This window comes from Aplysia californica, unplaced genomic scaffold (genome assembly GCF_000002075.1).
Source record: "Aplysia californica isolate F4 #8 unplaced genomic scaffold, AplCal3.0 scaffold00413, whole genome shotgun sequence".
Lineage (NCBI taxonomy): Eukaryota > Metazoa > Mollusca > Gastropoda > Aplysiida > Aplysiidae > Aplysia > Aplysia californica.
In genome coordinates this window covers 307,919-321,799 of record NW_004797683.1, presented here as the reverse complement: position 1 = coordinate 321,799, position 13,881 = coordinate 307,919, and the positions used below count along the sequence as shown (strand labels likewise).

Genomic DNA, 13,881 nt, shown 5'->3' with positions numbered 1-13,881 from the left:
AGAGAGAGAGAGAGAGAGAGAGAGTGAGTGCACCTGTCCTTTGTAACGTCTACTGCCATTGTAAATGACCAAGACAAATTTCTCCCTGCGAGATGAATAAAGATTGTCTTTGTCAGTGTCATCTGTGCCTGACTGTACTTTGAAAATCCAAAAGGGATCTACAACTTTACGAAGATGGAGGCATGTCCTGTTGTGGCAAGAGTGGGGCACCAAAGGATGGATACAGCCATTTACAAGCAAAAGTGACAACTCAGGTATAAAATTATTTAAAACCCCTCCAGTTCTTGCAATCATTTTAATGCATTTCCCCCCTCCTTTTTTTCTGTTCACAAGAAGACATCTGCTTTACATATATATATAGATTCTACTGCAAATGCATTGACATACACCCAAATATTATTAGAACCCAGCGCTTTACAGCAACAAAGAGCTGTGAACCAGATAAGACGATGCTGCCATCAAAAGGGAGAGCAATGGAACTGCAGATTTAATAATTTTGAAAAAAATTATAAAAACTTTTGAAACTTAGCCTGTCTAAAGTTATGAATAGTTCTAAACATGGTGGAACAAACATGTAGAAACATGCATGTCATTCTACCATCCACAATAGGATTGTTGAGATCAGTCACGTAGCTTAACCACTTTGAAAACTACTATTTCAGATAAAGATATGTTGTCCTGCCTTTGACACAAGAAGTATATATATGGGCAAGAGTACTCTCATTAACAAACTAACAAACCAACAAAACTTGACTTTGTCAAATACATCACTTTGCTTTGACACGGCAGAGTGAACATTGTGATCCTATGATCCAAGACCCACACCTGAATGAACTTGAGTGTAGATTTCCTGAAACCGAGGACTTCCACATGCAGTCTCACCCTATAGTGTTTGTGTAGGCCTACATGAAGTTCAAATGTGCATAATAAACAAAAAGTAAAATAGTTTAAGACTCGTATTCCAAAAACAAAATACAAGAATTCAGGAAAACATAGGACAATGCTCCAACTTTAAAAAAAAAGAAAAAATAGGTCATTACTTTTAACAGCTTAATAACAAATAAAGAAGATGTATTGGAAGTGATCATCTGCATTTTGACGAGAATTTAGCACTTGATGAGATCTGTCATGTCAATAGACTGAAAGAAAGGACAATGCTCTACGCACTAGTCACTGCCCTCCAAAAATCAAAACAATAAAAAAAATATCAACAGTATAAGCAGTTACATGAAACTTCTATTCTGTATACCGCCTTATATTCCACTTATTTCACCACATACAAGCATATGAGTATCTACAAATATATACATTATATATACATACGTTTTTACAACAGGAGTCAGGAGGTGTGAAAAAGGTGAACAAGATTGCAATCAGATAATTATATAAAATGTTATTTGCATAGTGTCTATCCGACAGCTGACAATTTAAAAAAAGTAATATCAAAGCAGGAATGTGTCATTAGACTGAAATGGTAGAGTATATTTACAGCACATTAAACAAATTGCAGAAAAATGGCTGTCTACAACAAAGACAAGCTCTTATTTCAATGCTAGAGTAGTTGTAAGAATGACTACAATTGCTCAGTACTCAAGATGGTAAGAAAGCTTTAAAATAAACAAAGGCTTGTAATACTTGACAACACAACTATTGCCTTCAGAGTGTGCAAAAGTACCTTGAGATCAACCTTAAGTGCTCTTTCTCATCCATCTTTGTCTTTAAAAAGATGGTTAGGCATTTTGTCCTTTCATAAACTGGAAACAGACTAAAGGTTTCTGTGCAAATAGATCCCCTTAGTGTTTTTCAAGCTTAAATTATTGTTATAGAGACCTGCAACTCTCAAAATTGAAATTCTTATTGCACAGAAATGTGACATTTCATGTGCCATACATAATGTAGAAGAGCATCATTCCATTCTTATGCTTGAACCACTGACAATCATACCCTGAGATAGGGGTTTAACCTGTGCACATCTCAGGGGTAGCCAGCCAGGTCAAAGATCACAGAAAACGCAAATTCAGCAGCAAGAAAAATCGACTGCTCAGTGTGAGACTCCGTCATATGTCACTTTTCAAAAAGGTGTATGGCGGAGTCTTACACTTACCAGTTGAAATGATTTCCATAATTTGCTACAACTCACGAATGTGGTTTTTCATGAGATTTGGCAGAGGCAAATTATCTACGTTGTCAATGTTTTTCAAACTGCTGCGAATCATGGAAAAACACTTCTCCTGGAGCGTCAGATATCTGCATGTCCGAACTCCAAGGCCAAGTTCGGTTTCAGTAGCTGTGGAGCTGATGAGAGGGTAGAGTGGCTCACATTTTGTGTTCAGTCCAGTGAAAGCTTCTCCTAAACTGACACCATTCTTGTAAAATGTCAGGGTACCCTTGTACATGTTGAGGAGAACACCAATCACAGTTGTCGTATCAAAGAAGGGATCACAATATTCCTTACTGACTCCGTTGTGCCAGATTTTACCTTTGTAGGACAAGCCCCAACTTTCTTGATCTTGACCTAGTGAAAGAAAAAAATAGTAATATTGGTTAAGACTTATACAAGCAATGCCAGTTGGATCAAATATGACTAGTTCCAAAATATACATTAATATAATGAAAAAAAAATTAGATAGGAGGAAGAGACATGTGAAGACGGTTTAACTCAGAACCATAAAACTGCATACAAAGACAACCTACAGATCTGTCTTATTGACAATGGCAAAGTATAAGAAAACGACAGGCAAATTTTTTCGGACACACAATGCGGAAAGAAGCATTAGAGAACATTGTAACAACAGGAAAGTTTGATGGAAAGAGAGGTAGAGGCAGACAGAGGGAAAAGATACTGGACAAGATGACAACATGGCTGGGAGCAGCAAGAACAACAGACACCATTGCTGCTTCGAAAGACAGAGGGAAGTGGAGGTCCATGATCGCCCACGCCAGTCGGCAAGGCACCGGATGATGATGATGAAAGTATAAGAAAAAGACATAATCATTAATCTGACAGCTCTGCCGATGAAAGTACAGCCTAGAGACAAATTGTAGCTAAAATAGAACAGGTGATAATTTTCAGTAAAAGAAAAGAAGTTCATGAAGAAGTACTCCATTTGACATAAGACATCTTCTCTGTTGAAAGTGCAATACAAGCAACAGTACCTTCGAATATAGAAATGCATCAAGCACATGTACTCTCAAAAAGGTGTAACATTCTTTTTCAACAAAAAATCCTCTGAAATAATTCTTTGAACTCTATATATGGCACTGAACAAATCAAAAACAAAATATTATTTTGAAAATCACATTCAGCAGCAAGATACGAATGTTACCTTGCCAGCCAGTCTTAAGAGCCTAAAACACTAATTAGTACACAGGCTATAATAATATGGAAGAGGTAAACCATGCAAAAGATGGATTGAGCGAGTCAAGGAAATCTGAAAAATTATATTATCCCAGTTGAAAGAGGTGCTGAGCTGGCCTGCCGTAGAAAACGGCATCTCCCCACGCTGCTTAACAGCAACTGTAAAGGAGAAAAACACAATTGCATGAAGCAAAAAGCAACAGAGTACATACCTATTAGATTCACATATTGGTACAAGTTAGACCTCAGGACTGCTTTCTGTGTGCCTACACCAACCATCACTGATGTTCCAATTGGTGGCTCTAGGAAGAGAATCTCCCAGTAGTGCTCGCCATCTGCAAAACCTTTATTTCCTCGGACAGCTGTGGAGGATAAAGATTGGTCATTGCTATTATAATGCAACACAAAGTAGCAAGATATAACTAATTGCCAAACATGTGCTCAGAGCAGATAAATCAGGATCTCTGGAAAGCAACAAGATCCCAATATGATCTTTACCTCACTTTTATCATGCCAGCTAGGTAGGGTAAGAGCAACCAACCCCCTAAATCATATGAATAAATAATGGCTTAAATTTTAGTAGGAGTTTTACAACCCACTTAGGTCATATCGAAGTTTAAGAGCTGTTACAAGATAGTAACAAACATAAAAAAAGAAGTAGGAGAGATAAGGACGATAATAGACTTTTAATAGGAAAGAAAGGAGCAAACCACACCAGAGGACTCACCAACCACCCATCCTTCAATACCTAAAACTCTACACATCTCTGAAGGGAATAAAGGATATGGCTTGTCCTTACCTACTGTTCCTGTGCTTTGAATGACAGGGTCGATGTAGAAGTATGCATCTTCAAAATTTGAAGACAACTGGACTTCAGGGGGTTTGGAACTACCATCCCACACCCAGTTGTCATTGAAATACTCTCGAAATGATGACTCAGGGCCTAAAGTCAGGGCTGAAAGAAAAAAAGAAAAGAAGTGAAAGGATCATGGAATATTAGGCTATACATACGAGTTCATCTCAATTTAATCAACATTGGACTATTCAGTCTCATAACATTTTTCTGCAGTTTGATGTGGACAGAATCATACTTGCTGGTCACAGAGAAAGTATATAAAAAAATTATATCCACACTTGAATGATGTTGTTGTTGTTTTCAAATCCCTTTAGCTGTAAGCATTTCGCTCTTGGCAGCGCAATGCCTCCCTCAAGTAACCACATGTCCTTGTCATCTGGTAAACGCCAGAGTAGAGCAGGCTTTGTAAGTCTGTAGGTGTGTGTAGGAGCCTGTGTCGAAGAACTGCCAGGTTTGGGCAGTGAAGGAGAAGATGTTCAAAGGTCTCCTAGTGGTAGTCACAGTGTCTGCAATGGGGTTCCCACATGGGGTTAATTAATTCTGTTTATGAGCTTGTTGGTGTGTAAGTGTCCTGTGCGCGCTCTGAAGATCAAAGTCCGATCAGCTCTACATTAGAGATTCGACGGGTCTTTGAGGTTGGGTTTGTCCATGTACCCGAAGAAAGATCTTCCTGTTTCAGCCCACTTGAAAGATATTCAATGACTGAATAATATAAATAAGTACTGAACCAAAAAAATATGGAAAATCAAAGATTGATACGACCTAAAGATGCCATTCTGGGTGAAAAAAGCTAAAGTAGATAAGCATAATAGCAGTGTGTTACCACTTTATGAAAGTATGACTTCAAAAATAGACAATCCACTTTACAAAGGCATATAACTGGTTTAAGTTATTTCAAAAAGGTGTGGAGTCTTAACCGATTTCCTATCAAACTAGGCCTATTTGTTCATTTATTTACATTAAGATAGAAAGATTCAGATCTATTTGAAATCCTTCACTTGCACTTGCCATGTATAGGGGAAAAGAGTCAAACTCCAGCAGGATTATCTTTGAGAGAGGATCTTTTCAGAATGCTCTAATCAAGGTACAAGCCCTGATATTAGCATTTTTTTAAACAGCAGCTGGTTTATCTATTAGTCCTCGGAAAAAACTTACCCATTTCTGAGCTTTTGGAGGTCTGCTCTTGGGAGATCTAGAGGTAACTTGATTCTAAAGACGCAGTGTTTACAGACTTGTATTGCAACTGCAATAAAAAAAAAAAGAAGCAGCAAAGTTAGCACATTGAGTGGCTGTGGGGGGGGGGGGGGGGGTGGGGGGTGAACACGGCATGAAATAACTATAGCATTAATAAGCAAACTACTAGAATAAGCTAGGTTATTTGTTCGCAGGGCTATTTCAATTTGAAATTTAAGAGGGTGCCAAGATAAAAGTAACGATAGACTCATACCCATGAATACAAACGCGATAAACAAAACACTGGCCTACTTAATAAATAAACTAAAATCTAGGTCAGACCACTCAGGCGTATTGGAGCGCACAAAACTGTTGAAGCTGAAGTGGATATTTATATTTCTTCACGCAGCTCCTATTTTTAAAGGTAGCCCATGCGCAACCAACGTGATGTTGTGATGATAATTCAAGGCGGGTACACATTACAACAACATCTTTTTATCGTTTGGATACGGGGCTGCAGGCAACAGCTTTTTGAAAGTTTTCAATGCTGGCTGCCTTTTTTTTCATCACAGATGTCTCTATTTACATTTTGTAAAAACTGATCGCATAGCGTATCCACGTGGGAGCGCGTTGTGTCAATATATTAATAATATCCATCTCACACCGACCTACGTGGGCGTGGAGCAAGCAAGTGTCGTGGCAAATTCATGCACCATAACCCCCCCCCAAAAACAACAACAAACAAACAAAACAACCCACAACAACAAACAAAAACAAAACAAACAAAACAACAAACAACCAAAAACCAATACCCCCCTCTCAAATAACAACAACAAAAAGAAAAAAAGAAAAAAAGCACATCCAAACAAAATCAACAATTTAAAAAAATCTAGACTTCAAAGGCACTGTCAACACACCAGTCCAACTAACCTATATAATAATAAAGGTTATTCATTCTAAATGTACACATTAGCCCCAGATGGAAACATATTATAAGGCCCTTCATGAATATGAACTTGTCTACGCTAGAGTGGTGCTAATACCAATTTTTTTAATACCACGGTGTGACCCAGAGACCGTAAATCACTGGCCTACACTGTGATCCCGGCAGGAGGCCGCCACTAGACTATGTAAGATTACAGACACGTGTATAGGCTACACAAACGGAGTCCAGATAACAAACCAGTCTGAACTGGATAGGCTATACTTGACCCATGTGCCTCAGGTTAGACGGTCAGAGTATTATAAGAACGTATATAGGCCTCAGGCCAGGACGTTGTCCGAGGCCCTCTGTAGGCCTATATTATTAGTTATTTACCGTGTATGTCTAAACAGCTTTCAAAGATATTCTTTACTGAAGCTGGCGGTTATTTACCCCCATCGGGAAGAATAGAGAAGACGTCAAGAGATACATCAAGAAAAACATGCGCACAAGTCGGTAGACCATAATTAAACAGACCAGCCAGCAGTCACAAAAAATATTGGCCCATGCATAGGCTAGGCATAACAATAAATGAGCATTGAGTTGATTAAGTGGAGCCGTTGCTATCATAATTATATTGTAGTATTACTATAATATTAGTTATTGGTTATATTACTGTATGGCCTACTTTAAACAGCTCTCTGAGAATAAAATTACTTGAACATGTAACAAAATTGCATTAATGACACACATACATATATATATTGCATTTTTTCACATTTGTCACAATAGTTTGAGTGGAGAACTTTATACTAGATCTACATGCTTATCGAATTCCTTCAATTTCAAGTCATGATGGATTGTGTGTGTGTGTGTGTGTGTGTGTGTGTGTGTGTGTGTGTGTGTGTGTGTGCGTGCGCGCGCGCGCGGCTGTGTGTGTATACAATTATATTGTGCCTTATAATCTCTATTTAGATCTAAATCAGATGTATACAGCACTGAGCAACAATGGGTCAACACAATTGGATGGCGACAGAAAGACCATCTCCCACCATAATCTAGAATCTAGGCTTTACTTTTCTTTTCCCCTTAGCCTACATTTGGTCTTCCCTTCGATCCGTCCCCAAATCTCCAAAATAAACACGTGTATATAATTATATATATATCTACGCATGGCCAACCAAGAGAGCTCAGGCGGAGATAAAACTTGGGCCTCTTTTGCTCTTCATTTGAAACGGATACAAAGTGTAGATCTAGGCCCATACCTTATTACTTGTTTCGTGCATGGCGACTTTAGCACACAGCGTAAAAGCAAAACATGATATGACAAAAGACATCTAATAGGCCTACTATACAATTTTGTTCGACCAAGGCAAATGCGCAGTATAAGTCACGTTCAGTATGTTGCAAACTGTAAACCTGACCGTTATTTTTTTTTTAAGGTTACACCCAATGAGGGCCTCTCGTCTACCTCGTGAATAAGATCTGCAGTCTATATTCACGTAAACAAAGTCGGCCCCGCTTGTCAAAATGTACACTTGCCCTCCACACCACACCAACAAAGGCACAGTTATTATGATAATATGCAAACATCGGGGACAATCAGTTTTCTCTTTTTAGAAGAAATGGTATTCTATACAATTTACATTTTCTCAACTCAAGACTCTTCCTATCCTCTTGCATGCCGCTGGACGAACAAACACTCGAAACTGAAAACAAACGATAGACTACTTCTGTCTATTTCAACTACTGAGCACACAACGAATTATCAATGGATAACAATAATAGAAAACAGCCCCGAAACTATAAGTTACCTGAGTGAGTCACTAGGCTGTTCCTTGAAGTTGTCTCAATCGTTCACCACTTATAATGTTCTGTGCACTGTAGTTCTGTCTGCACTCTATCTGAGGTTTGTTATGGGCATGGTTTGTTTTATTCAGCTCACCGGAGTAAGGACAACCTTGAACTGCGATAAGAGCAGCACTGATTTCTTCTTATTTTTTTTTCCAATCAACAGAGAGTTGTTGAGTATTGATTCGCCATATATTCAATTTTTATTTGGATATGATTTTTAAAAAGTGTATAAATATATTTTTGATAGTCTATAGTTTTACATATTTAATGGTAGTATGGAAATTGGATAATATGTAAACCTTACCGACCAAGTCTTTCAAATAACTAGAATGCTCAACAACGCTGCCGTTCATTGGTCAGTAATGGTCACACCCCCAAGCCTAGCCTGCTTTGCAGCCAATAATTTCTTGCTTGAAAGAAAACGTAAACAGAGGGGTGCGTGCGCATTTATGAGATTTATAGGTCGTCACTTCCGCATCGAAACGAACACAAGAGTCTGAACAATGTTTGACGAAATGCTGGACTATGAAGTTGAAGAAGATAAATTGTAAGTTAGTTATTCTCCCGTCAAAAACACAATTTTTGTTTCTTGTATGGAAAATTGAGCTGTTCAAAAAAAGGACTTAAGATGTAGCCTATCCTTGTCCTTGATTGGGCAAGATATTGCCGGCATGTCTCTTATTTATATTTATACACAGGACAAGACACTGATCATTCTAATTCAGCAACACAGCAACACACTTTACACACTAGACTCTCTACTTACACTCTATCTTGATCTTGACTAGATTCTAGGTCTATTCAGTTACCGGCTGTTCCGGTCTGATCGCCTAGATTTCTTAATTTAAAAAGAATAAGAATATTAATGAATGTCACAGTCTTCACTGTCACACGTTGACAGCTGTGCCCAAGAATGACAAGATGAATGAAATTTATGCCCAAGCCCAAGGATCAGTCACAAGCTAGGGTCATGCACAGATCTATAGTAGTTGGGGCCTCCATTTCCCTTATTCACTTAGATTAGGGTTAACAGTGAAGAAAGGAGCTCATCAAATATTAATCCTTGCGGTAGCCATCTTCATCCTGGCCTAGGCGTACATACAGTCGAACCTGTGTAAGAGTAAGGCAGAATCGGAATCACAAGTGAACCAGAAAAAATGATGTTTTAAACAGGGGAATTGGGGGAGAGGTGGAGCACTTTATCAACTGATACTGCCACCTGTGCTTGCATTTCATAGGACGGTATTTTTTAAACTTTCCCTCCCGTCTCACACTCAGCTACCAGTTGTCTATTTTCTACTAAATATTGATGCGCTGAACACGAATATCAACTTCATTTCCGTCGCAAATGAATGGTTTTTGAAATATTTGATTGTTTTTAACCGAGATAGACATGCTTTGGACCAATCGGGGGGTTCCAGGGGGGCCTGCCCCACTGGGGTAAAAGAAAATCTGGGGGGTTACAGGGGGGCATGCCCCCCTGTTTTTACACCCATAATTTGATATTTTACAGTTAGATTTGAAATTGTCTTGAAAATAATTGATTTGCGACAGTTTTAGTGGCTTTATGTGTGATCTGCAGCAGACAGTACAGCAGTTTGACCCCTGAAACAGTGCATCTGTGTGCGGGAGTGAAAGTAAAAATTTACCCATAGGACTACTGTTTGTCCCATTAAAAACAGAAACGTATGAAAATCTCCTTTGCTTCTACTCTCAGCCCAACCGGGAAGATTGAAGAATACCGGACCACTCGTACATTATTGTGCGAGAAAGTGGGGTAGGTGGGGCGGGTGGTTGGGGTGGAGGAGGGGGGAGGGGGTTCAGGGGGGTCTCCCCCCCGACAAAATGTTAATGAATAGATCTACCGGTCCGAGATTCTCCATTGAGAGATATTAAAAACGGGAAAATTATGAATTTCTAAGGTTGAGACATAGGCAAAGTCAGTCCGCTGGTCCGGTATTCTTCAATCTTACCGCCCAACCCATCAGTATATTAAACACATTCAATTTCAACCATTGTTGACCAATGACGCCCATCTAGGCTATATATCTACGATTTGAGGAACTTACCTCGGCTGACCGTTCAATCTGGGCATTGGTCAAGACTTAATTTAACTCCTCTGGCCCCTGGCTATCCAAGGAGGTTTCTCAGTGCTAGAGTGCCGCTTGAGCACTTCCACAGGCACTGGTGAGATTTCATATCCACACCACCCTGACCGTCTGCACCGCTGAGGGCTCACATGGATGGGTTAACATCTACCAACAAGTCGCACCTCCTAATCCTCCCCTGGCGGAATGGTGTAAAGGTTAGAGTAAAAAGCCGATGAAGCCAAACTTTTAGTTTTGTTTTGAATCTGGGCTGAGTCAGTGAGTGGGCATAGCATTTTTCGTCTTAGACAGAGGTAAAAACCCTCCGAATTGAAAGAATTTTTATTTTCCATTTCTACGTTAGACAGGTTTCTATTTTATAGAGAGGTAATTATAGAGGAATTTATCGGGGGGGGGGGGGGGGGGGGGGAAGCAGGGAGATTCCGTAATATGACAGTTTTCCATCTTACCCAGGTTTCCGTCAAAGCAGGTTCGACTGTATAAATGTAAAATCAAAGGGGGGAGGGGGGGGGGGAGTGCCTCACTCTAGGTTTAGTCCAATGTCCTGACACTGGTCTGACAGATTGAAAGGGTGGAAAGGAGGTGATCATACCTGATTTCTTACAACTTCATATGAAATTATAGTATCAACAGTTTGAATTCATGGCGGCATGTAGCACAGTGGCAAGGCTCTTTGCCTTTTACTTACTCAGTGCACTCTGCCAATTGAATTCGTTTGAATTGAGTTGATCTAGTGAGCTTTGTTTACCCAGCTAATCAAAGCCACCAGCTATTACTACTGTAGAACGTTGATAACACGAACTTCACAGGACCATAAAATTTCTTTGTGTTTAGCAGATATATCTTTTATTCCTGTTAAAGGAAGAGTTGCAATACACGGAAAAAGAGAGGGAAGAAAAACAGGGATTTGACATCCTTCGTTTTTAACAAAAAGTTTGTTTGAAACAAAGTCTATTGCAGTTTATTTTTTTTTCATCTCAGTTGATTGATAATGATTGGTCTTGAGGAGTGATAATGATCCTTGATCATGTATTTTGCTGTTGTGTCTATGCCCTCAATTTTGTTGTTTGTCAAGTTTTGTTATTTTGTACCTTTTCCTAATACTTATACTTTCCCTCCATTATTTTCTGCTGTATTTGTTCATGGCTTGTTCAGGTTACCTCCTATGCTGTTGTTGCTTAAAATTGCCTCTACGAACAAATTATATATGTCAGTTGTTCCTGTTCTGACTGGATTGCAATTACTGCTTGTAAAAGTTAAAAGAAAAGTGTTATTTATCAAAACACTTATAATGAAAGTCTGATTTAAATTTGCTGCGGAGATAATTTGTTTATTAGGGGTTATCAAATTACGTGTGAAAATAGGGTTTAGCCGCACACTAAGAATACAAATTCAGTGCTCAGCAGCATGGTTAATCTGGTGTTGTTACCGTATCATTAATTGTCTGAGCAACTACTTGCTGAACCACGCTATATGGGTGTAATGTGAGTCTTTATACTCAAATCAACATTATGTGAACTTGTGGCTTAATGAAATGCTCTCTTTTTTGCAGGACAATTTAATATTAGGCCATTGCTGCTTTTCCTTTTTTTACAAACTTATTCTTGTTGTCTTTCTTAGTATGTCTCTTTCTCTCTCACGACCCTTTTCTTTGTCCATTTAAACCGTTAGCCCATTTTCCCTTCTTTGGAAATACCAGCATCTGTTGTGATGTTTCACCTGCACACAGAAGACTTTGACAGTTTAGTTCCCATGTGGGATTGTTTTTAGAATATATTTTATATATATATGAATATGTCTATCATGTTCTATCATCTTTACTTTATTTCAACACTAAAGGATTAACTTGTTATGGTGCAGTTTTGCTTACCATGTTCATTCTAAGATATATATTCTCTACAGTGTTACCAAAAAATCTGTAATAGGATGAAAAGACTCAAAGTCCCTCTGTTTGCCAATGTCATTAAATTTTTTAGTTTTTTCACTGACAGGCCAAACTTGTCTTTAACTGTTATTTTCAAGGTTGTATAGTTCCATGTCCCTGGTTTTCTACTCTTGATGTGAAATTGAAATTTTAAAGAGAATTAACCCATCCTTTTTAATCTCAAAGTCGAGATCAAAAGCATATTATGACGGAAAACATATTTTATTATACAGATTTTCTGTCTTGTAATCCAATAGAAAAAGTCACTCCATTTAAAAACAGTTCTTTGCGTGTGGCAACAGCTTGTCTGTTAAAGCTAAAGTATCATAGTGATTTATGAGGTATGTCGATGATGTGCCCTCACACGGAAAACATACAACAAATTTCTTGTTGAGTGTGCTCAGGCTTTGAGTCCTGTGGCGTATAGTCATTATATGCCATCCCATATGTATAGTGCTTGTGGTTTCTGTGGTATTTGTGTCTGTTTTGCTTTTTTGCAGTCCCAAGAATAGCTTGGTTTATTTATTTTTGTATGACAGAGTGCATCTGGCAGGGCTTTTAATTAGGACCACCCTATACTATGTTTTTTCTGTTTTTCTCTTACTTGTGTGTTTGTGATCTGCCTTTTTGCTCAGCTTCCATAGGGTGGTTGGAGGATGCCACTGATCGGTCATTCCTTTCCCCTTTCACTTGTTTCTGTTTATCTGTCTGGCTTTTTCTTGGTATTGAATGAATGATATTGTCCCAAGGTGCTTCTAGTTCATTATTCAGACAATCATACTTTCCTGTCCCACATTGCTACTAAAGGGTTCCTTCTTATTTTCTGTTCAAAACAAACGTAAGACTAAAAGGTCCATAAGACTTGGGTTTACATTATCAAGTGAATAACAATTTCTTTCTTGTGAAACAATTCATCTTTTTTTTCCCTGGGATGTTGATTGTGTTGGTTATTTGATATTGGCCTGCGCAAACATTGACGTCAAATTTTACCATGCTCACTTGATATTTGAAACTGTCCTTTAGGCTTTACTTTAGTTTGTAAAAAAGTATCCACAGGATCAAGAGCTTTGATCATGGTTATTATACTTCATGTCAAACAGCAGTCGAGAGGCCCTTATGTTTAAAAGATGTAACCATGTGGAGCCTTCAGGGCATATTTTGATGAAATGAAGAAATGGCAGATATCGTATATTTGTGTTTGGGATAGTTGTGAATGGAATCTTACGTATTTATAATAAACTTGATTGTGCTGTTTTATTTATAAAAGGCCACTTTAACTTTTTTAACAGCCGTATCTAAGAAAGGAAACGATGTTTTGTTACGTAAAGGCTATCCTCAAAGCGATGACCAAAAAAAAGGCAGAGTTTTTCCCCAAATTTTCTACACGTGTACTCTGGTTGTACCCCAAACAATCACCGCTTTGGGTTCATTCATTATCAGCAACAGCTGTATTTTCAAGTTTAACAAACTGTTCCTAAAGTACGGATAATTCTTGTGGCTGTTGGCCTACTTTTTGAACCAAAATGTAATGTAATTTAGAGACTGTGACGCACACATTTATAATAAAAGTGAAAGTAAGTTTTATGGCATAATTCTTTTTTCTTTTCGTTTGTTATCTTGAGTAATTAAAAAAAATCTGTTCCCCTCTCCTATTCGACAAAATACAATTCGTTACATTTTTACTGT

General features: G+C 38.4%; 2 protein-coding genes across 2 annotated transcripts in view; one reads left to right on the top strand and one right to left on the bottom strand.

Moving 5' to 3' along the window:
- Nucleotides 1–315: 315 nt before the first annotated feature.
- Nucleotides 316–8,277, bottom strand: LOC101849228 (SPRY domain-containing SOCS box protein 3). The gene is made up of 5 exons (XM_005104287.3): nucleotides 8,124–8,277; nucleotides 5,370–5,457; nucleotides 4,158–4,313; nucleotides 3,571–3,720; nucleotides 316–2,515 (listed from the first exon to the last, which is right to left on the bottom strand). Exons 2-5 carry the CDS (start codon nucleotides 5,371–5,373, stop codon nucleotides 2,130–2,132), a joined length of 696 nt encoding a protein of 231 aa, XP_005104344.1. The 5' UTR covers nucleotides 5,374–5,457; nucleotides 8,124–8,277; the 3' UTR covers nucleotides 316–2,129.
- A 389-nt stretch (nucleotides 8,278–8,666) lies between these two features.
- The window catches only part of PICK1 (PRKCA-binding protein), a 46,781-nt gene continuing 41,566 nt past the window's right edge, over nucleotides 8,667–13,881 (top strand). The window contains 1 exon segment of the mRNA NM_001280812.1: nucleotides 8,667–8,710. Coding sequence (NP_001267741.1) covers nucleotides 8,667–8,710 — 44 coding nt within the window.